Source organism: Phragmites australis, chromosome 1 (genome assembly GCF_958298935.1).
Source record: "Phragmites australis chromosome 1, lpPhrAust1.1, whole genome shotgun sequence".
In the NCBI taxonomy this organism is placed as follows: Eukaryota; Viridiplantae; Streptophyta; class Magnoliopsida; order Poales; family Poaceae; genus Phragmites; species Phragmites australis.
In genome coordinates, this window is record NC_084921.1 from 54,104,401 (window position 1) to 54,126,692 (window position 22,292).

At 41.9% G+C, this 22,292-nt stretch overlaps 2 protein-coding genes across 2 annotated transcripts; one reads left to right on the plus strand and one right to left on the minus strand.

Moving 5' to 3' along the window:
• The first annotated feature begins 11,769 nt into the window (after positions 1-11,769).
• LOC133928121 (potassium transporter 5) lies at positions 11,770-17,304 on the plus strand. The gene is made up of 9 exons (XM_062374391.1): positions 11,770-12,079; positions 12,455-12,677; positions 13,133-13,381; positions 14,181-14,231; positions 14,344-14,604; positions 14,782-14,834; positions 15,016-15,130; positions 15,222-15,476; positions 16,057-17,304. Exons 1-9 carry the CDS (start codon positions 11,921-11,923, stop codon positions 17,016-17,018), a joined length of 2,328 nt encoding a protein of 775 aa, XP_062230375.1. The 5' UTR covers positions 11,770-11,920; the 3' UTR covers positions 17,019-17,304.
• Positions 17,305-19,079: 1,775 nt separating this feature from the next.
• Positions 19,080-20,429, minus strand: LOC133928131 (uncharacterized). The gene has a single exon (XM_062374398.1). It carries the CDS (start codon positions 20,207-20,209, stop codon positions 19,562-19,564), a length of 648 nt encoding a protein of 215 aa, XP_062230382.1. The 5' UTR covers positions 20,210-20,429; the 3' UTR covers positions 19,080-19,561.
• Between the last annotated feature and the right edge of the window lie 1,863 nt (positions 20,430-22,292).

Below are 22,292 nucleotides of genomic sequence, written 5' to 3' on the forward strand. Positions count from 1 at the left end.
GCTGTGCCTTCTCCTACCCTTTTCTCTCTCTTCTTTTTTTTTCTAAAGAATCACCTCCCTCCTGTTCTTGCCGAGCATATTACACACCATCCTAATGGATTTACTTTACGAAGAAATTCTCGTCTTTTTAGTGTCTATCGATTTTCTTTTACGGGGGATTTCTAAAACTATTTATTTTATGATAGGATTCTTCTTTACCTTTATGAATTTTTTAAAATATAAACTGATAAAGATTAAAAAAAATAAAGAGAATTTTGAATGGAAAAAATAATCTGAAAGGGATTGAAATGAAAGAAATATAGTTATGATGTTAGGCTATTTGGTTCTCAATGCCAAGTCAAATTTTGGTCACATTAAAATTGATATCATATCAAAATTTGGTCAGTATTTAGTTCGCAGCTAAATTATAATTTTTGCCCGTCAAAAATTAAGACGGTCATTTGGTACGCAAAAAATTTATTTATTTTTACTACAGAAAAAATTTAACCGGCAAATTTTTTTAAGACGTGATTAAATTTTAATTTTGATTCAAATGAAAGACGGGATCAAATTTTGACTTAACTTATCAAAGCAGAACCAAACAGTTCCCTTAATATCAAATCAGAGATGGTGGTGGACTGGTGGGTGCCGGTTCTTCCCACGGGAATTGCGGGATCAGGCTGGTTGTTGGCAGAACAAGTCGTTTCGTCCTGGCATTTTTTTTAAAAAAAAACACCGGTATAGCTCGCATGCACACACTCACCCAGCACCACCTCTACTGTTTATCTAAGCGTTATCGTTTCGCAGACAAACCTACTGAGATTTCCTTCTGCTCCAGTAATGGTCAAGTGGGGAAATCAGCGGCAGTCCCGTTGCCGATGCCCACACGCGCCATTGACCACCTCATCCGACCCGAGCAGGCACACAGCGATGAAAGGAAATTTTATAAAAAAACTTATCAAAAGATTTTTACAAGATTCTAAAATATTTTTTTTTAATTTAACAGTTGGTATACATAACTTAAAAAATAGAACACGTAATATAAAAAAAATAGAACACGTAACATACACAAAATAAGATCTTTCGGTAAAATAGATTTTATAAAATTTATTTATTACAGTAATAAGGTGGGGGAGACCAGAAGAGGGAGTAGCGTGGCGCCGTCGGCTTCGAATCGATGGAATCCATCCACCGCCGAGGCCGGCGACCCGCTCGGCGTAGCCGTGTGACGCGCACGCAACCACGTAGCGCCGGCCGTGTCGCCGTCGGCACACGCGCAGAAGAGCAGAAACCCAACCGCCATTCCTTTCCGCCCCGCGCTGTGATCCGCCGCGATCCCTGTCGCGTTTCGCGCTCGTATTCGCCGATGGGCGACGACGATTCGCGGGGTCCGAGGGGCCGGATGCGAGCGAGGCCACGAAAGAAACTTCCCAGAAGCTCGCGCCGAAGCCGGCCGGCGGGGTGACGTGACAGCCGCCAATGACGGATGACCAAGGGCCTGTTTGTTTGCACTTGGGATTGTAGAATCCAGCTTTTATAAGCTGAAGTGGAAACAAACAAGCAGATTCTATAAGCTGGATTCCATAATCTGTAGTCTAGATTATCACAATCCCACAATCTGTACTCCATCAGCTTTTCTCAGCTTTTGATTTGCAAAAAGACCGAACTACCCATCAATATTGAGTGGAATTTACCCACCTCTACCCTCCCTTACCCCCTCCCGCTCCCACGCGCCCCTGACCACGGTCTCCACAGGCAAACCCGTGTTCCCCATCGTCTCCAGTGTTTCTGTCGAACCCTAGCGCCGCCATGGACGATTTCGGCGCCTCCGCCACCAACGAGTTCGACGCAGCCCTCTCGTACCGAGACGGTCTGGCCGGGGCCTCTCCCTCGCCCGACGGTGCTCCCTCGCCCGCGTCATCTTGCATCGCGCATCTGATCCCAGGCACGGAGGCGCACAACCTGTTCCCCATCGACGGCACACCGAGTTACTTCCTCGGAGATGGTGGCTCTCCGTCGGCCGTCCCGTCTCCTCCGCCCGGAGCATTTCGCGGCCCGATGCGACCCGGCTCGGCGGCGACCTTGTTTGGAGGAGATAGCGTGGCGGCCTACTTCTCCAGCATCGGCGCGGCGGCCCGGCCCGGCGCGGCCGCATACAGGGCGCCTCGGCCCTCCCGCGCGGCCGGCGCTGCTCCCCTCCCGGGCTTGGCGGCCGGCGCTGCTCCCCTCCACGGCTTGGCGGCCGGCGCTGCTGCCCTCCCCGGCTTGGCGGCCGGCGCTGCTCCCCTCCCCGGCTTGGCGGCCGGCGCTGCTCCCCTCCACGGCTTGGCGGCCGGCGCTGCTTCCCTCCACGGCTTGGCGACCAACGCTGCTCCCCTCCACGGCTTGGCGGCCGACGCTGCTGGCCTCCCTGGCTTGGCGGCCACCGCTGCTCCCATCCCCAGCTTGGCGGCCAGCACTGCTGCCCTCCCTGGCTTGGCGGCCAGTGCTGCTTCCCTCCCAAGCTCGGCCGGTGCTGCTCCCCTCTCAGGAGCTGGCGGCGCAGCTCCCCTCCCAGGCGCGGTGAGATCATTTTGCCTCAATTCTATTTAGTGAGATGAAACTATTTTGTGCGTGTGCTTTTGTATGATCATCAACAATAGTTTTGCTTCATTTAATCACATGCCTCTGTGATTGGTAAAAGAAGTGCACTCCACTGTTGTACTGCTAGGCTGTTAGGTTCCTGGGAGAAGACCTTTTTTGAGAGTGAAGTAGTTCTCAGCTAGTAAACTTGTTCTGAAATTCTTGTGGAGTAATGCTTGTCATGCCAATTGTTTTATAGTATTACTTGTTGTTTATCATTTGATATGTACCAAATTACTCCTGATAGCTTGAGTTGAGGCTGGTCAGTAATGGGATAGATTGATGCCATGTACTGTTCTATCATTTGATATGTGCCAAATCTACTGTTCTATTGCATGTTTAGAGGCTGCTAATCTTACTTATTGTTACCGAATAGATTGATGAGTTTGACAAAGCCGATTGGAATACCATCAACAATAGAGCATTTTGTGAAATATGTGTTGAGGAGATAAGAGCTGGGAATAGACCTATTGGAGTTATGACTACTAGAGGGTATAAGAACATAGCTGAGAAGTTTTTGGTAACGACTGGCTTGCGTCACTCTAGAACGCAATTAAAAAACAAATGGGACTCACTTAAGGGTTTGTATAGCTTCTGGCTAAGGCTTAACAAAGACACTGGCCTTGGATGGGACAGTGCTAAAGGAACGGTGATGGCTAGTGACAGTTACTGGAAAGTGAACACGAAGGTACTAAATTTTCTATTGATGTCCATCATTTACACTGTATGTATTGTTTACAAATCTGAACCACTGTTATCTTGTAATGTTTTACAGAATCATGCAGAATGGAGGAAGCTTAAGAATGGTCCACCTGAGTGTCTGGATGAGCTTCAGATCATGTTTGATCTTACAGCAGTGGATGGCTCTTCTTCTTGTGTTCCCGGAGAAGGAATAGGAGAAGGAATTGGAGAAGGAGGTGGTGAAGAAAATGGCAGAGATGAGAGCAACTCAAAGGGCAGTAATCCACTAAAGCGATGTAGTAGCAGTAACAATGCAACTAGCCCAAAGAAGAAAGTGAAGAATCCCATGGTTAAGATAATGAAGGGCATTTGGGATACTATGCAGGCTAATAGTGATGTTGCCAATAAGGTGATGCAGGGTGAAATGAGGTTTGAGTCCATTAAGGAAGTGATGAGCTTGACGGTAGAGTGCGGAGCAACCGAAGGAAGTGTAGAGCATTTCATGGCTAGCCAACTCTTTGTAAAGGCTGAAAATCGTGATGTATTCCGCACAATAACCACAAAGGAAGGGAGGCTCAGTTGGTTGAAAATGTGGTGCAAGAAGGAAGGCTATTAGTAGTTATCTAATATTAGCTTATTCATGTAATATTTGCTTGAACTTATGTATGACAATGTCTATGTTTGGGTTCAATAATTATTGCATTATCAATGTGAAATATGTTTGACAATGCCTATGTTTGACAATATTTGTTGCATTATCAATGCTCATTATGTTTGACAATGCCTATGTTTGAATATGTTGTAGATGAACATGTATGGAAGTGATGATGAGGATGAAGCATTTGAGGTTGCACGCAATCAACTTGATGTGCTTGAACAATATGGAGCAATATTTTGCACATTTGGTATGTACTATGCCGACACTTATTTGAACAAGTCACGGAGAAGAGAATCTATTCTATCGGGTCATGACTGGGTTATGCATACCCTTAATATTCCAAAAGATTGCTATGACATGTTTAGGATGAGTAGACCACTTTTTGATACCCTTCATAATTTATTGGTGTCATCTTATGGTTTGAAGTCAAGTAGTAACATGAGCTCTATTGAAGCTTTAGGCATGTTTTTATGGACTATTGGGGCTCCTCAGTCATTTACTCAAGTGAAAAACCGATTTGAGAGGTCAAAGGAAACAATTAGTAGGAAATTCAATGAAGTGTTGGATAGTATATATCTTATGTCAATAGATGTTGTGAAACCAAGGGACCCAGAGTTTACAATGGTGCATCCAAGACTTCAAGGTTCTCGTTTTGCACCATATTTCAACAATTGCATAGGCGCAATAGATGGTACTCACATACCCGTTGTTGTGCCTGCGGCAAAATTGGTTCAACATGTGGGACGTCATGGATATTCCACTCAAAATGTGTTGGCTATATGTGACTTTGACATGAGGTTTACTTTTGTTGTTGCGGGATGGCCCGGATCGGTCCATGACATGAGGGTGTTCAATGATGCTATACAGAAATATGCCGATAAGTTCCCATTTCCTTCACATGGTAAGGACACATATTTTATTGATTTCATCTCATTTCATTTCAATATCGAAAACTATTTCTCATGTTGTACATTGTTTTTTAGGAAAATTTTATCTTGTTGACTCGGGCTATCCTAATCGAACGGGTTTTTTAGCTCCTTACAAAGGGACAAAATACCATTTACCGGAGTTTCGACAAGGCCCACGTCCTAGTGGCAAGAAGGAGGTATTCAACTATTTGCATTCATCTCTTCGCAATGTGATTGAGCGCTCATTTGGTGTTTTGAAGATGAAGTGGAGAATTTTATTGGACTTACCAAGTTATCCTATGCTAAAGCAAACAAGAATAATACATGCATGTATGACTCTTCATAACTTCATTCGAGATAGTGTTATGAGTGATGAAGATTTTGACATGTGTGATCAAGATGAAAATTATATGCCAATACCCTCTCAAGGGAGTGGTGAAAATAGTGAATTAGGAGAAGAAGAGGGAGATATGAATATCTTCCGTGATAACCTTGCTAATGCTTTGTATGCTATGAGAGAGTAGATTATTTATAGGAGGATATTGATATGGACAAAAATTAAATTTTATTTGAATGATGTATTTTGTGTAATTTAATTATGCAATTTCGTATTTTACAAATAAGCTACAAGTTCGATTGAATGAGAAACGTGTCACGAAATGGTAAACAATGTACCCAAGACAGATAAGGGCATTTCAGACTTTTGACCTGCACAAATAGCAATCCAACACATCCAGAATCCAGATTGCCAAACAGCCCTCAGCTTTTGGATCATCAGCTTTTCACAATCCAGCTTTCCACAATCCAGAATCCAAAAGCTGCTTTTCAGAATCCACAGCTGAAACAAACAGGCCCTAAGCAAGTCTTGTGCGCCTTGTTCTTCTTGGTTTTGCAGCCATGTCTTCAGCGCCTATTTTTTTAAAACACCCGTACAATTCGTACATCCACAAATACACTCATATCACCAATGTACACTATGTAAATAGTGTCTATTGAAGATAAAAATATAAAGTTTAAAGTACGACGAAATTATTATAAATATCTCGCTGTCGAAAATTTCGTTCTTTTAGCAATTGTTTAGTCCGCCTGGTGAGTTTCCAAAGTGCTAAGGGTCTATGCTGAACTTTTAGTAGAGGATTAATCAACTTGACAGGGTGTGGTGTTTCTTGGGAAACAAAGTGGACTCTTGATATTAACGCCACTTTATGAAGTTGCAAGTCACATGCTAGCGGTCATATTTGTGTGGTCTCTATTTGAACTTTCTATTTTAAGATTAAGGATAATTTTAGTGATTATGAATAGCAACTAGTTTTTATTATCATGTATATATAGAGAAAAGAATTAGGTGAGTAGAGTAAAGCTGATGTGGAGGAAAATCTTAGATATCTAGTTTTTAAAGAAAAGAAAATAAGAGATAACTATAAATATTATGATGTGTGAGAAATTGAGAATGGAATTTTATGAGAAATATGTCGAAAGAAATAAAATATAGTAGTTAGAGATAATCACTAGAATACCCTAGACGAGATAGGAATGCACAGTACCTGGAGTGCAAACGATAGGCATGTTTGGAAATTCTACTCAGCTTACTATGAATGTTTTAAGGATTAAAAAGGGGGGTAAATCTGAAATTCGGGCAGACAAGTCCAAATCTTGCTAACTTAGTTGTGTACAGAATCTAACGAGTGAATCAGTGCTTAACTGCTGGAGCATTGAAAGGCTGTGCTGTCAACAACAACGATTATTCCGATTAGTCTGACCAAGCCATGAGGGCTTGACTAATTCTGTCGCTGGTCAGCTAGTGCTTCAAAAGGAAGAAAAGGCGAGCTTGTGCTCGCGTGCACTCTTCGGTGCTGTCCCACTACTGTCCTCCTGATGCATTCCCTACCAAAGAGATTATCGACACTGTATGATATAATAATTATCACTGATATGTAAATCAACGACGGTGCAGTATTATTGAGGACCCATATTCATTCCCTACTTGCCTTGTCCCGGGTTCCTGTCGGCTGTCGCCATCATCTCTCTATTTTTTATTTCTTTTCTTTTTCCTATTCGGCAGGCGAGAAACGAGGCAATTCCAAGGAGATAGGTTGTCCATCGCAATTAAGTGCGGTACTGGCTGATAATTAATTGATACTAGTAAATGATTGATGCTATCCTCCAAACCTAACGCTGTACTAGGATCAGATCAAGGATTTTCTTCTGTGCAGAAGATGAGTACACTTTGCATGTGTTTAATTGCTCGAATCTCTTACTATTATACGGTATTATTTTAGGCTGAGAGTGAAACACAATTCGAGTATCACTTTACAACTTAGCATAACGGATATAAGTTCTGTATCTATTTATGTAGTCAAATTCATTTATCAGTGTCATAAAGTAATTTTTATACGAATAACCAATTATAATATCAAATTTTACCTTCACTCATGAGACTTTAGATTCAGTCAACCAAAATATAATCTCAGTTTAGTCAGTCTAAAACCTTATTCGGAACCAAATACACCCTTTCTGTTAAACTGTAAAATGCAAAGCTTTGCATGTACGCAGTTTTTAGCACCAGTAACTCCACCGGAAGTTAAAAAATCTTTCTATTTGTTCTGTAACAATCAAGCTGAAATTTGAATTTAGTTTAAAGAAGGCAAAGCTAAAAGTTTGAAGAACAAGTAAGATTACCCTGGGTTCGGACTTTGACAGGTCTCTGGAGTTCTCAGCATCCACATTACTGCTCCGTCATCGTCGTTGTCAGCATTGAACTACTACCTGCATCATACGAGCAAAGTATTTTCAAAATAATATCATGTAAGAAATTAGTTGGGGGTAATGCGTTAGTAGTGCTGAAATGCTGCTTCTATGTTACAACGTCTCTGACTTTGACCTGCGTATACAAAACAATAAAAAGAAACACTGTTCAATTAAGCTTGTAGATACTTATTTATACCATCTATATCATGATTCAATAACTATATTGAAGAAGAGACAGTATACACGTGTTATCAAAGAAAAATAAATTTTTATAGAACTAAGTTCTATAAAATTTACTTAATATCACTTTAGAACTTTACATAGAAGTACCTGCTTATCTAAGGAGCGTACAAACATGTACAGGATACACTCATGCACACATAGCATGCGAAAGTGCGAATAATGGCAGAATCGCCACTTAGCTCGAAGATAATTGCACATCCAGCTATGACAGGTGGAATTTCATCTAAGACTAGTCATCAAAGATAATCAAGCACAGCTCAGATGATCTGGTTGCCATCACCTTTAACATGCTTGGAATTGCCACGTGCAATCTAAGGAAGAGCGATTCACCTGAAGCGAAAACGAAATGGAATTGCTTTGCACAGGGGGAAAGAACAAAGCAAGAATTCAGCCCACTTGTAAAAGACAAGCCACGTCCTTCGGAATTCCACTACCAATTGCAGCATAATTCCAGAGGGTCCACTGTGTGTACTAGTATATATAAATTCCATAGTGTGGTGAACAATGACACTGAGAACGACTTCCATAAACAACAAGCATATCAAACAAGAGGTCGATCCAAATACTACTCTCATGGGAGTTCAGTCATAATTTACGGGGTCAGAATGCCCACGTTCATCTACAGAAAGTCAAGAATATTATTTGTTGGAAAAAATGAAAATATGATAATGTTTTGTTATTGCCAGGTCTTCTATAGGATCGAAACCGCCTTTTTTCCAACATCTTCTGGGAACTTATCGAATGGATGCCCACGGGAGCTGTCCTAGATCATCTCGAGTTCATAGGATTATATTACCTTTTTCCTGAAAGCAACAGGAAGTTCATATAGTGTGTTAAGATTACATGAGGTAAGGAATGAAAAATAGGGGTAAGATCATCTTCAACGGTTTCTCTTCAGAGGTCAGAATCTCTTTACGATGGAATTTTTATTCCCTTCAGCGTTCTAACGGTTTTCCTTCATGGTTCCTGTCACGAAGAGATTTTTAAGGTTATTTCATTCAGGACGGGATTTTCTCTCTTTTTCCTTCACGATTCCTCTCGAAAGAAAGTTGTTGAAGATAAAGAAAATAAAGAAAATAAGAATGAGAAAAAAAATAGGAACAAATAAAATAAAAAAATAGCTGAAGATGTTCTACCTACGTCTGTCCTTCAAGCGATATCAGTAAGGCACTGTGATCACTGAATAAATGGAGTAAATTTGTGTATGAAATGGAAGGGTGCTGACCACTAGTCAAAGAAAGAAAAAGATGAAGGCCCAATAAAACTCCTCAGAAAATGGGCTTTCTAGCCGACTGGACTCCTTAGATTACCTAACTTTACGATGTGGGCTTCCTTTTTATAGTTTTGTTGATCGCTCAGAATGGGCTCATTGAACTTTGGAAATGCGGCAACCCTCACGAGCAACAGGGACTGCCACAAGTCCACAGCTACTAATACATAACAGTGAACCAGTTGTGGGATTAATTTTGGAATCCGACATTCAAATCCTAGCACGTCGTAATATGATATTAATTGGAACCGCAATTACATTGAAGATGAAATCTGACAAACAAGCCTACTTTGCACTAGAGGAAGTAAAACCCCAGCTATCTCATAGATTATTGTGTTCCAATTCCACATGAGAAAGGCACAAGGGCTATGCCGTTTTTTTTTCTCCTCTCGAATACGTATGAGAGCTACGCATTTTTCATTAAAAAGAAAGAGATAAACGAGTTTTACATAACGACTTACAAAAGGTCAAGGCTAAACAATAACACGCTAGAGCTTATACAACAAACTAATCAACGAAGAACAACAGCAGCAAGAATTAAAAAGCATTCTCTGTAAACCGCAGCTGCTTCAGTTTCCTAGCCCCGATGTTGGACCATCGTTCAGCTTCTTCCCAAATAAGGGCGACTAGGGAGTCAAGTCCTTTACGATGATCGCCACTTGCGCGTCCCCGGTTTCCTCCACCAACTACTGAAGGGCGGGCTTGAGCCGGTGCAACGACGCTGAGAACTCACCACCGCAATTCCCTCGCCATCGGGCAGTGCAAGAGTGAATGGTCTATCGTTTTGGCATCATGCGAGCAGTGAGCATAAGAGTCATCGGGCTATGCCGTTGCTTCTTAAAGGAAGATATGAACGGAAATGGGTCAGATTCAAGAAGGATGGCTGCAACTGGATAGAAAAGGAGCCCGGATAACGGACGGCGGTCAGGGATGGAAGATGGAAGCACACACGATGGCACGACCATCAACAAACAACTCGTCAAAAGCAGGTGCTGAGCATTTCTGTCCTAACGCTTCCTGACTTTTACCAACCAAAGTAAATGTCTTAATCAGCAAGTAATTCCCTAATTTTTCCATGCGTAATTTTATTTAAAAGGGAGATGGGGAAACTGAGGCGAAAGATGCCCAGCCACTCTCATCGTCGGACAAAAGTCTAAGCGCTGATAAGGACAATTTTCACACTAACCAGGTTAATTTGCATAATTACACGTGCAATAGAACTACGGAAGTCAACTTAACGATAGATCATCCCCAACCGATTACCGTCAGGGTCTAGAATCTTTTCACAAAGGGATTTTCGTTCCCTTCAACGTTTCAACGATTTCGCTTCACAGTTCCCGTCACGAAGAGATTTCTAAGGTCATTTATTTTAGGACGGGATTATCTCTCCTTTTCTTTCACGAATCCCTTCGAAGAGAAGCTGTTAGAGATGAGAGAAAATAAAGAGAATGAGAATAAGGAGAGAAATTAAGAAATAAACGAAATGAAAAGAATATAGTTATGAATGATCTTAACGACGTTTACTGGTTCTTAATCTACTGGCCAATGCCCACGTAGTAAGAAAAGACTAAAACTTGGAAAGTTCTACCAAGACTAGAAGCAGCAAAGTAAACGATGTGCCCAGACTTGCCTTCTAAATTGCGCACATGGTCAAAGATCCTGTTCCTCAGGCTGTCAGTCCTTCGAAGAAATTCACACACGTACACATCTAGTTGGCTAGTTGCGGCTTTTTTGTTAGTTGTTACGGAGAGGATGCCTGTTAAGCAGCGTTTTTTTTTGTCAGTTACCTTATTGAATTAACTATTCAGTTGTGAGGTTTTCAAATTTAATTTCTCTTATAAATTAGATTAATTCTTTCTTCCTATAAAAATAAAAAAAAAATCGATAATATTCTTACCATCCTTTTGAAAAAATAGTTAGCTAGTTGCGGCCTTGCGGGTGGTGTATTCCAAATGCCACCATCACGAAGACCTTTCCTCGAACGGATCCAGCACGAGAAAGAATAGTCAAGTCCACGGTGCAGTACAGAACGAAAGGGAGTTAAAACTACCAAGTTGCAAAAGAAAACATTGCCTCCGATATTTGCCTGCTGTAGCTGCTCAAGATAAGCCAAAAGTATTGAAGATTCGGAGTCAATACTTGCAGCCACTTTGGGCCGTTACACACCATTCCAATATCCCGTCTGCTTACTTATTGGTAAAGAAAAGAAAAAACTTGCCTAAAGATCTTCAAAGTTCAAACAAGTAGGCAACAGAAGTTCAGAACATATGACATGCAGCTGTGTAGGGTTGTGGCAGTTAGATTTCGTTTTCGGAATCCTAATAGATCTATCTGTACGCATTCAACACAATTTTACTTTGAAATTTAAATAAGGATTAGGATCTCAGAAGAATTCATTAATATACGACTCAACACGATAATTTTATACATGTTGTCTAACCAGCTGTGTAGGATTTCTTTTCATTGTCAATAAGAAGGCAGGGGGGTGGGGGTGGAATTGAAACTAAAGTGCCATGTGGCCGATGCTTTTGGAAAGTTAAACTGCAATTTAACACTTACTCACGAGGGACAACAACTGCTGATGAAGAAGAGTCACAAGAGATTCACGACTTCAGCAATGAATGAATACCTCGGCAAGTGAAGTGAATGATAACAGCATTTGACTTCAACAAAATGCAATGAGAAATCTGTTTGTTCCACGAACATCCTGCCTGTCCAGACATCACAAGTCAGGCACCACCCGGCATGCCTATAAAAGCCAAGTTATGTTAAACAGAACAGAAGGTCGGCTAGAGCAAGACTCCATTCAAGATGGCTGAACCTCAGCACACAAGCAGCAATGGAGCTGCTCACGGTGATGCGGACTCTGTATATGCATCAGAGAAAATGTCACCAAAGAGGCTACAGAGATTTGATTCACTGCATATGGAAGCTGGAAAGATTCCTGGTGGCTCAACACATGCAGCCAAGGTATGTTCTTCCCTTACTCTTCAATCAGACAGCAATCATTATTTTGCTTAAAGTCGTATAACTGCATGGATATTTTTGAATTCTCGTTAGTTAAAGGACATTTTTTTAAAAGTTAAGGATTCTCACAAAAAAAAACAATTTTGCACTAAACATTCCGGATAGTATATTTTTTATTTTTGTGAAGCACGGTTCTATGAAACCTAAAGTAGCTATTGTATTATCATGTTCGTCGTCGTATTATGTGATGAAACTAAGGATTGCATATATCAGCTGCTTGATCATCTAAGGATTGCATGACTAAAAAAGCATAGGATTAGAATCTGCCTTTTTTAGGCAAACATTATCTGATTCAGATTTTGCACTTTGATACCGAAGGTTGGCTGGGCGACCACACTACACTTGGCATTCCAGAGCATCGGTGTGGTTTATGGGGACATGGGGACTTCTCCTCTCTACGTTTTTTCCAGCACCTTTACAAGCGGGATCAAGGACACAGATGACCTCCTTGGAGTCATGTCTCTAATTATCTACACTATCCTTCTCCTTCCGTTGATAAAATATTGTTTCATTGTCCTGCGAGCTAATGACAATGGTGATGGTAAGTACATATGTTCTATATATCTTCTCAAGCAACTTCTTGTATGGCTATAGACAAGCATTTCAAGAACTAGAGAAGGTGCCTTTTTACAAGCAGTGTCTTGTGTAAAAAAGGTTTAAAACAACTTTATATAGAAATGAATGGTCACAGAGGGCCATAGGAGTGAGCATTTAGAAATCAACTACACATAAATTCTCCCACCACATCAGGTTAGACTGTAATATCTTCTTTTAATAAAACAGTAGGATTGCCCCTACTGAAAGTATATTAAACATAAAGATATATAATTATGTACAGATACTGTAGTATCTCTAAGAATATATGTAAAAATCATTAGCAGTGCTACGGCTGTGAGCATTAAGCACATAATTTGCTAAAAAGACTTAAAAAGAATTACAGGCAAACATTATTTGCTTCATGACAGAGCTTGACATGTATTATGTATAATTTTGCAGGAGGAACATTTGCACTTTATTCATTGATATCTCGGTATGCTAGGATTAGCTTGATACCCAATCAGCAAGCTGAAGATGCAATGGTCTCTCGCTACAAGTTAGAGTCCCCCACAAATCGTATCAAGAGGGCTCATTGGATCAAGGAGAAAATGGAAAACAGTCCAAAATTCAAGGTCATGCTTTTCCTAGTGACAGTCCTGGCAACATCCATGGTGATTGGTGATGGTGTGCTAACTCCATGTATCTCAGGTGAGTTCAGTCTCCTTTCTGTCTTTGCTCATTTATGGTAAGAAATACTGCATACAAGGAATAGTTGAAATACACGTGGATTCTTCAAAAATATAAATCAGGATATCTCTTTTACGAACTAATTCCGCACATTCTCATGCTAAAAATGTCCTTCGAGTCCAAAAATGGAAGAGGGAAACTGCCATTCCGAATAACTTAAGAGAGCTGTTATCCTGCAAGGCGATGCAATGTTCATTGGCCATTAGAATATATTTATATTTTTTTTCTTAAATATGCAGGAGAGCTGCGTATCTTTGTATTAAGATAAAAAACAAACATGTCGGTTACAACGACCTTAGCCAGGCCTAGACCGGGACAAACAAAAAGGGGATGGAGATTACAGTTGCACTAAACAACCTAGCCGTGACAACACGTTTGTATAGGTAGCTTAGCCTAGAGTATGCAGCCAATCTCTCAGTATGCCAAGGTACCGCGCGCCTGCATTGCACCATCTGGTGATGTCCTCCCTGATAAGCACCACCAAGGTGTCAAGGGAAGCTAGATGATTGTTGAAGAGATGTTGTTCCTTGATAGCCATAGTCTCCAACATACTAGGAATGTGAGGGAATCAAGGCCTCTTCTGCATGAATCGTCCGCCCTCATGCCACCAATCGAGAATTGATGTGTCCGCTTGAGGGGTCTGAACGCCAAGCACCTGCCACCATACTTGCCGCTCCTGGCGGAATTGGGGGTCTGAATATATTTATAAGGATGGGTGTTTTTGAAAGGAACTCATTTTTTTTTTTTGGTTATTTTGCAGTGCTTAGCGCAGTTGGGGGGATCAAGCAGTCAGCTACGTCCCTGACTCAAGGTATACCAATCGATGCATCTCATTGTATACCAGAGAGAGTTACATCAGTTCAAAAAACTTGAGTACTATTTGGGACGACAACCTAATTTGGCCTTTTTGACCCCATCGACAGGAGAGATTGCTGGCATCGCAATAGCTATTCTGATTGTCCTCTTTCTTGTTCAACGCTTTGGCACAGACAAAGTTGGTTACACATTTGCCCCTATAATCTTGACATGGTTCATCTTGATTGCTGCTATTGGAGTTTATAATTTGTTCAAACATGATACTGGTGTTCTGAAAGCATTCAATCCAAAATATATTGTGGACTATTTCAAAAGAAATGGAAAGCAAGGCTGGATTTCTCTTGGAGGTGTTATTTTATGCATTACAGGTATTTCTGCTCCCATGAGTCCATGACAGAACTCTGCAGTATACCCTGATCTCTACGAGATCACCTTAATATTTTGCTAGAAAATTCTTGGACTTACATATGAGTTTTGATAGCAATAAAACATCTATATTTTTTATCAAAAGAATTGTAATGTGTATTGTGTCTTTTATAAAACAGGAACGGAGGCAATGTTTGCCGACCTTGGTCACTTCAATGTGAGAGCTGTTCAGGTAAAAGATTCCGACCAACTATGCTTCCCTTTCGAGTGCGCGGAGAAAGCAGTCCTAAAAAACGAAAAACTATTTTCATCTTCTCACAGAAGTGCTTTGAAGCTTTAACTTTGAAACTTTCATTCTTGCTTTTTGTGTTGCTTCAGTTAGACATATAAGATAAAGTTTTATTGCACTGCAGATTGGCTTTTCAGTAGTTCTGTTCCCTTCAGTATTGCTGGCATACATTGGACAAGCTGCATATCTCCGTATCCACCCAGAAAATGTTGCAAGTACATTCTACAAATCAATTCCAGGTAAGAACCTGTAAGGATCAACTAAGAAATAGCATGAATTAGGCGTTGAAAGATTAGCAGTTAACGATGAACTCATGAATTTTGTTGCCAGGCCCGTTATATTGGCCAACATTTGTGGTGGCTGTCGCCGCTGCTATAATTGCAAGCCAAGCTATGATATCCGGTGCCTTTGCAATTATTGCTCAGTCCCAAGTTCTAGGTTGCTTTCCACGAGTTCGTGTGATCCACACTTCAACAAAGTTTGAAGGGCAAGTCTACATCCCGGAGATCAACTATATGTTGATGATTTTATGTGTAGCTGTTACAGCTATTTTCCAGACTACAGACAAGATCGGCAATGCATATGGTAAATTCTCAACTCAAGAAACAAGTATCCCTCCCACCCCAAGATATAAACAAAGGAGAAAAAATGATGCAGTGTCTGAAGATTCATTTTCTTTATGAGATTAAGATACTGAGTTTCTATTATTTCTTGACAATCATCTGTTTGTGCAGTTAGATGCACTAAAGTTGCTCCAAACTTGTTAGGTTACCCTCATCTATGTGCCTAGATTGTAAGCAAGTAGTAAGCACCAATGGTTTGCCGCTACTTAAGATTCCAAAGGCAGAAGAAATGAAATCATCATAACAAACATTATGAACATCAGTAGCCATGTTGCTCCTAAGTAAGATGAGGTAGTGTCTAGATGGAAGGCAATTTGACAAAAATCTAAGATTAGTGCCATTTTCCAATGGCATTGTGATCTGTTAGCTTTTTCTTAGAGCAAGTAGGGACATTATCATAATATCTGCTAGCTATGGTCCACTTCCTCCTTATTCTGATAACATTGGAAAGAATGCTCCACATCCCAAAATGCACCGTCTTAGTCCATCCATAAATCATCAATAATATGATCAGATATTCATACCATCATCATATTATGCAGGTATTGCTGTTGTCTTTGTGATGTTTATAACAACACTTCTAGTCACTTTGGTAATGGTTATGATATGGAAGACAAGTCTGCTTTGGATTGCACTCTTTCCAGTAATATTTGGCGGAGCGGAGCTCATATACTTATCTTCGGCATTCTACAAGTTTACTCAAGGTGGCTACTTGCCACTAGTTTTTGCAGTGATCTTGATGCTTATAATGGCCACATGGCATTATGTCCATGTTCATCGATACAACTATGAGCTCCAGAACAAGGTATCAAGTAATTATGTGCAAGAATTGGCAACAAAGCGAAATCTTGCCAGGTTGCCAGGAATAGGCTTTCTGTACTCTGAACTTGTGCAAGGCATCCCACCCATACTTCCTCACTTGGTAGAAAAAGTACCTTCCATCCATTCAGTTCTTGTAATTGTCTCGATAAAGTACTTACCGATCAGCAAGATAGAAACAAGTGAACGGTTCCTCTTCAGATACGTGGAGCCAAGAGATTACAGGGTTTTCCGATGTGTTGTGCGCTATGGATACAATGATAGAGTAGAAGATCCAAGAGAATTTGAGGGCTTACTTATTGGGCATTTGAAACAATTTATCCATCAAGAATCATTCTACAGCCAAGGAGGAGATCATTCAACAGAAGAATTAGGAGATGCAATGGAGCCTTCTGTTGGAGCTCCAGAGGCAAGGTTGTCCAAAAGTTTTTCAGACAGAATAACTGCTGCTCCAGCAAATGGATGCAACGATGAGATACAATTAATTCAGAGAGAGATGGAGGATGGTGTTGTCCATATGCTTGGAGAAACTAATGTGGTGGCAGAACCAAATGCAGGTTTATTTAAGAAGATAATAGTTGACTACGCCTACAGTTTCTTGAGGAAGAACTTCAGGCAACCCGAGAAGATAACATGTGTCCCTCATAACAGACTGTTACGGGTGGGAATGACATACGAGATCTAGAGTGATGCTGGACCTAGTACAATGCCACGATTCGATAAAACTCAGAGGATTAGCTACTTGACTACAGAGTAGGTCTTTTCAGTATCAAGTCAGGAAATGCAAATGCAAGAAATGGTAGGGGCAAATAACCAGCCTGCCTGACTGAACTGAAAAGCAAAGAATGGAAGGGTTCCAGCAATAGAGGTGGAGTACCTAGAGTACACTTAATGGGTGCCTGTGATATATATATTTGTTAGAAAAATTATGCGTAGTGGTTATGATCCTAATACGATTGCACTTGGTGTTATGTTGTCACTTGTTAGGGTTTAGGAGGGGCTACTTCTGCATTTGGGCTATTGTACCAGCATCCTGCCCTTCAGTGTGCGAATCAGAGAGCAGGCCACAGATGTAATCGACTTGTTTCAAAAAACAACTGTAAGGAGAGATGATTCTAGAAAGAAATCACTTCCCAATAATTCGAGGCTGCGAATCAGTAGGCGAGAGAGGAGAATACACGAACATCAAATCTACGCACAGGAGTAACCCCATTCTCTCATTCGATAATACACAAGCATTAAAACGGTGATGAAACAAGCCGCCGAGGCGAGCATTTCATCGAACAGTTGAGGGGCAACTGGCGAGAGAAGCTAAGAAAACTGCCACACTTCACGAGATCGTACCATAGCATCCCACCCCGGCCGATTCGCTTGCTCGAGCGATCCATTGCTGCTACGACTGGTACCCAATACGACACTTCGTTTCGGCGATTCAACAGTGCCCAACGGATTGTGTCAGAGTTCGGGGGCAAAGAAAAAAAAAAGAGGAACGAGGGATATGGTGGCGGAGAGGTGAGAGAGCATACCAGCGATCATCAGCGAAGGCCGCGCCGCGGGAATTCACTGAGAGATCGGAGCGATCGCCGCCGATTGCCATGCAACCGCGGGCTGCGGGGGCACGGAACGAAATCTCAAAACACATTGATGTGGGCTTGGGCCAATATAAACAGTTTTTCGGCCTCATGAGGCCACCTGCGATGGGCCGGATTTTAACTACTACCTTCGTTTGCTTTTACTCTACCATATTTTTACTGTAACAAATTTAATCGTCTGTTTTTTAAAAAATTATAAATATTTGAAAATATATAATACTAATAAAGTTTGTTTTATGATAAATATAATAATATAAAAGTTCTAAATATTTATAATTTTTTTAAACCATATGATTAAATTTACTATGATAAAAAATGATGATAAAAACAAACAAAGGTAATACATATTTATACAAACTATATAATCTATTTTCTCTTAAAATATCTCTATTACTTAAAAAATAATAGTAGTTCCAACACGTAACATCAGGCACGAGACAGGTGGGCCTATCTCCTATCGCTGAACTTCACCGTTGAGATCTAGTACTCCCCAACCGCCGAGATCCCGCGCTGGTCTTCCACGTCGATCGAGAAATTAAAGAGTATGATCGAGTCTGCAGTCACTACTGTCTCATGGCTCTCTACTCACTTGTAATTCCAAAATGCCATGGCACTTCACTTGTAATTTCAAAGAATATATTAAAAAAATGCCATATCGACCGGACGGCTATAACTTGTCACCGGTACCTAATGGGCTTGTTCAGTCAAGTAATATATACTATTAGAGAGAATGAAAGAAAGTTTAATTAACACGTGTGCATAGCCCCTTGTTATATAGGAGTACTACTATGTATGTGCTCATCGTTTAATTGGTCATATTCACGGGCAAAAGCGCTTTGACATCAGACATTCATCGCGCGGCGATCGCTACCGAGCCACCAAAACCACGGCTAAAATTGAGAAACAAACAGAGATCTGTTCATCTACCATACGATGACAAAGTGGCTCGATTGATCGGTCTACGTACCAAACTGGCGTTGCTGATGCTTTCTCTGTGTCCTGCACGTACTCCTGCTCCCCAAAACGCCGCACGCTGCAGCTGTTGCCTTCCGTTGTCATCTCCGAGATCATCGGACACAGTACTCCAGCACACGATACAAACCATGCATTCTGGATGATGCAGAAGATACTTCAGACGCAAAAGTACATACAAATTTAAAGTGGAAAACGACTGTACTTGGCATACATTATTCCACATGCATGATATGTTACATCGAGGGATATGACATATTATTCTTACAAACAACACACACAAGGAAAAAAAAGTTCAATATATGGCAACTATGGTTTAAAAAAATTCAATACACAATGTAACTGAAAGCTATCCAGCAGCGAGCTGAGCATCAGTCCCAGCAACCAAAACCATGGGGACTCGACATCATATGTATCTTCCTTCACATTATACGTACATATATACATGCAAAAACGTAGCCACGTGTATATGTACATACACTGTACGTACTGTACGTCCATCCATATGGATCATGCATGATCCATGCATGCATGCACACCAAGCAATCCATCCAAGTTGGGTGCCGCGCGCGCGCCCATGCATGGTTGATCAATTCACGTGGCCATCCATGCGAGTCGATGCGCGCGCGCGTGCTTGACAAGGGTGTCCAGAAGGTTCGCGTGATCAGGCGGCGGATTCCTGCAGGTAGGGGAGCAGGGCGATCGTGTTCTGCCGTCGCAGCTGCTCGTAGAAGCGCCGGATGAACTCCTCCGCCTCGTCGTCCACGGCCTCGCTACCGCCCCCTTCCTCCTCCGACGAGTAGTTCGACACCCGCACCGAGAACCCGGCGCCGGCGCCCGGCGCGGGCGACGTGCAGTACTCCTCCCCAGGTGCGAGCTCCCGCAGTAGGAGCCCTGGAGACGACGGCGACGGGGAGGCCGCGGCGGCGTAGTACTCGATCCTGGCGAGGGGCGCGGGCGACGCGACGTCCGCGCGGAGCTCCTCCTCAGACACCGCGCCGAGGCAGGGGAAGTAGGCGAGTCGGTGCCTGGAGGCCGAGAAGGAGCCCGCGGGACCGGGGCTGTTGCTGCAGGAGAACTCGTAGTCGCGGCGGCGCAGCGCGTTGCCGTGGGCACCGTGATGGTGGCCGTGGTGGGAGAGGAGGCTGGTGATGGTGCGCGCGACGGCCTTGTTGCGTCGCTTCATGAGGAGGTGCATGCTGACGAGCAGCTTGCGCTTGTTGGAGAGCACGCCCTTGCGCATCATGAAGAACGCCGCGCGCAGGTAGCTCCACATCCGCTTCGCCACCGCCGGAGCCGTGTGCACCTCCATGCCGCCGCCGCCCAATTGGAAGACTCGAAGAGGGGAAAGGCAAGACCTTTACAGGATGGAGATGGACAAGAACTAGTAACTGTCAGGCTCGATGTCATGTACGAGCATGAGCAGCTCGAATTGGAGGAGGTGGCCGATGGATGGGCTACGCGAAGAAGGCGAGAGCAGGAGACGAAGCAAGTGCATGCGCCTAGCTTGTACGTGGTAGGGTCGTGGTCGCATTGCCTTTGCCGTGCTCGGTGGTGGAGGTATATATAAACCCAGCTCGCACGGCAGAGGGGGGGGGGGGGGGTGGGGGGAAGCTGCAGCTGCCTTAGCCTGGAAGGCAGGGAGCCGAGTGCCGGGTGGTGGTGGTAGCCCCTCGGGGAGCGGGCAAAATATGGATATTTTGAAAGCAAGTTTTATAGAATTATATTAGAATTTTTTTATAAAACTCGATTTATATTATCTATCTCGTGATCTAATAGCTGGATTGAATAGTAGACAGAATAAGTGAATACATATTATCACACAGAAGATAATCTTTTATAGAATATAATTCTATAAAATTTTCTTCCAAATATTTCCCTCGTATTTTACGGTTGGTATTTGGCGTTGTTGCCTGGCTTTTTTATCTTTCTTCTTTGCATGCGCCACCGGTTCCTTGCCGCGTCCCCACCACCCGCCAACTGCCGTTACACTGGAAGGTAAATTTTTATATTTGTATACGTGCAGATGGCTTATCAAAATTATTAATATATGTTAAGATTCATTTATAAGAGAAATAGATTAAAAAATTATGAGAATAAATATCAGATAAGAAAAATAGACTATTAAGATAAGTCATAACCGGCACTTTTTTTGGTTCTTTTCTTCGCCAATGGGTCATCGACATGAATGTCTGTCCACACTGTACTGCACGCTTAACTTCATCTGGAAGGTAATCCAGTCTAAGCGAAGCGAACTCTGCAGTTCCAAAAGTACAAACGAGGAGGAACTCAATTCTGTAATGATCCAGTCCGAAAAAGGTACCTCGGTCAAGTTCTGCAGGGCAATGGTATGGAAGGAATTATACGAGGCTTGGGTCGCAGCAATATTTCCCACGGCAGCCACGTGTCGTTCATATTCTGTTTGCTTAATCTCAACCAAAAGGCCGAGAAAGGTATCTGTTTCCTTAATCTGATGACCTTTGACAATACCGGATCAACCTCAAAGCGGCAGCCATGAGCCGTCTCTCCAGATTTCTATTTCATCACCACAAAGAAGACGAGAAATCCTTCTCAGAAAACCGGAAGGAAGAAAAGCAAGCACGGAAAACAACGTGAAGGCCGTCCATCCAATCAATCATGGATTCTTTCTTCTTCCACAGCCCCGAGCCACAATTTCACGATAAGCTCGCGCTCTGACCTTTACGTGTAAAGATCTCTGATTTTAATATGAACGTAACTTTATCACTGATATATAAGATAACGACTCGTAGCTCTATATGTCAGTAATAAAATTAAAAAAAGTTGAAGCAGAGGATCCCAATCCGATTTTAACTTGTGACTAAAGTACGTGCAAGGGTTCTTTTTTTTCCAGGGTAAAGGTGATCGCTTTGATGCCTACCAAATCCATACTTTGATTAGCTCCCTCTAGTCAAGTTACTACAGAGGTTTGCAGAAATTCAGGCAAGCTTGGTCCTGCCCACACCAATGTCGGTCCAGTTGGCTTTGTCGATTGATAGAAGTAAGCAATTCTTCGGGGTTTTTCATTGAATGGGGCGACGAATCTTCGTAGTACTAGCTGTCGATTCTGCCAGAATGGATTTTTTAAGTAGCCATTCTTGCTACTGTTGGTTATATGTCCTATAAATAATTATATAGATGACGGTATTATGTTTATATTTATGTATTTTTAATAATATGTTATCTTATTTTATAAATATTTATCATTTATATTAATAAACAATTACGTGATTTGTTAGTGTAGTTCTGTGTTTATATTATGATATTATTCTAAATAATTCATAGTCTTTTATTATAGTGATAAGATTGATAGACTGACATATGTATTTATTGATGATCACGTTTTACGGATCATAGATATGAAGAGAGCATATCAA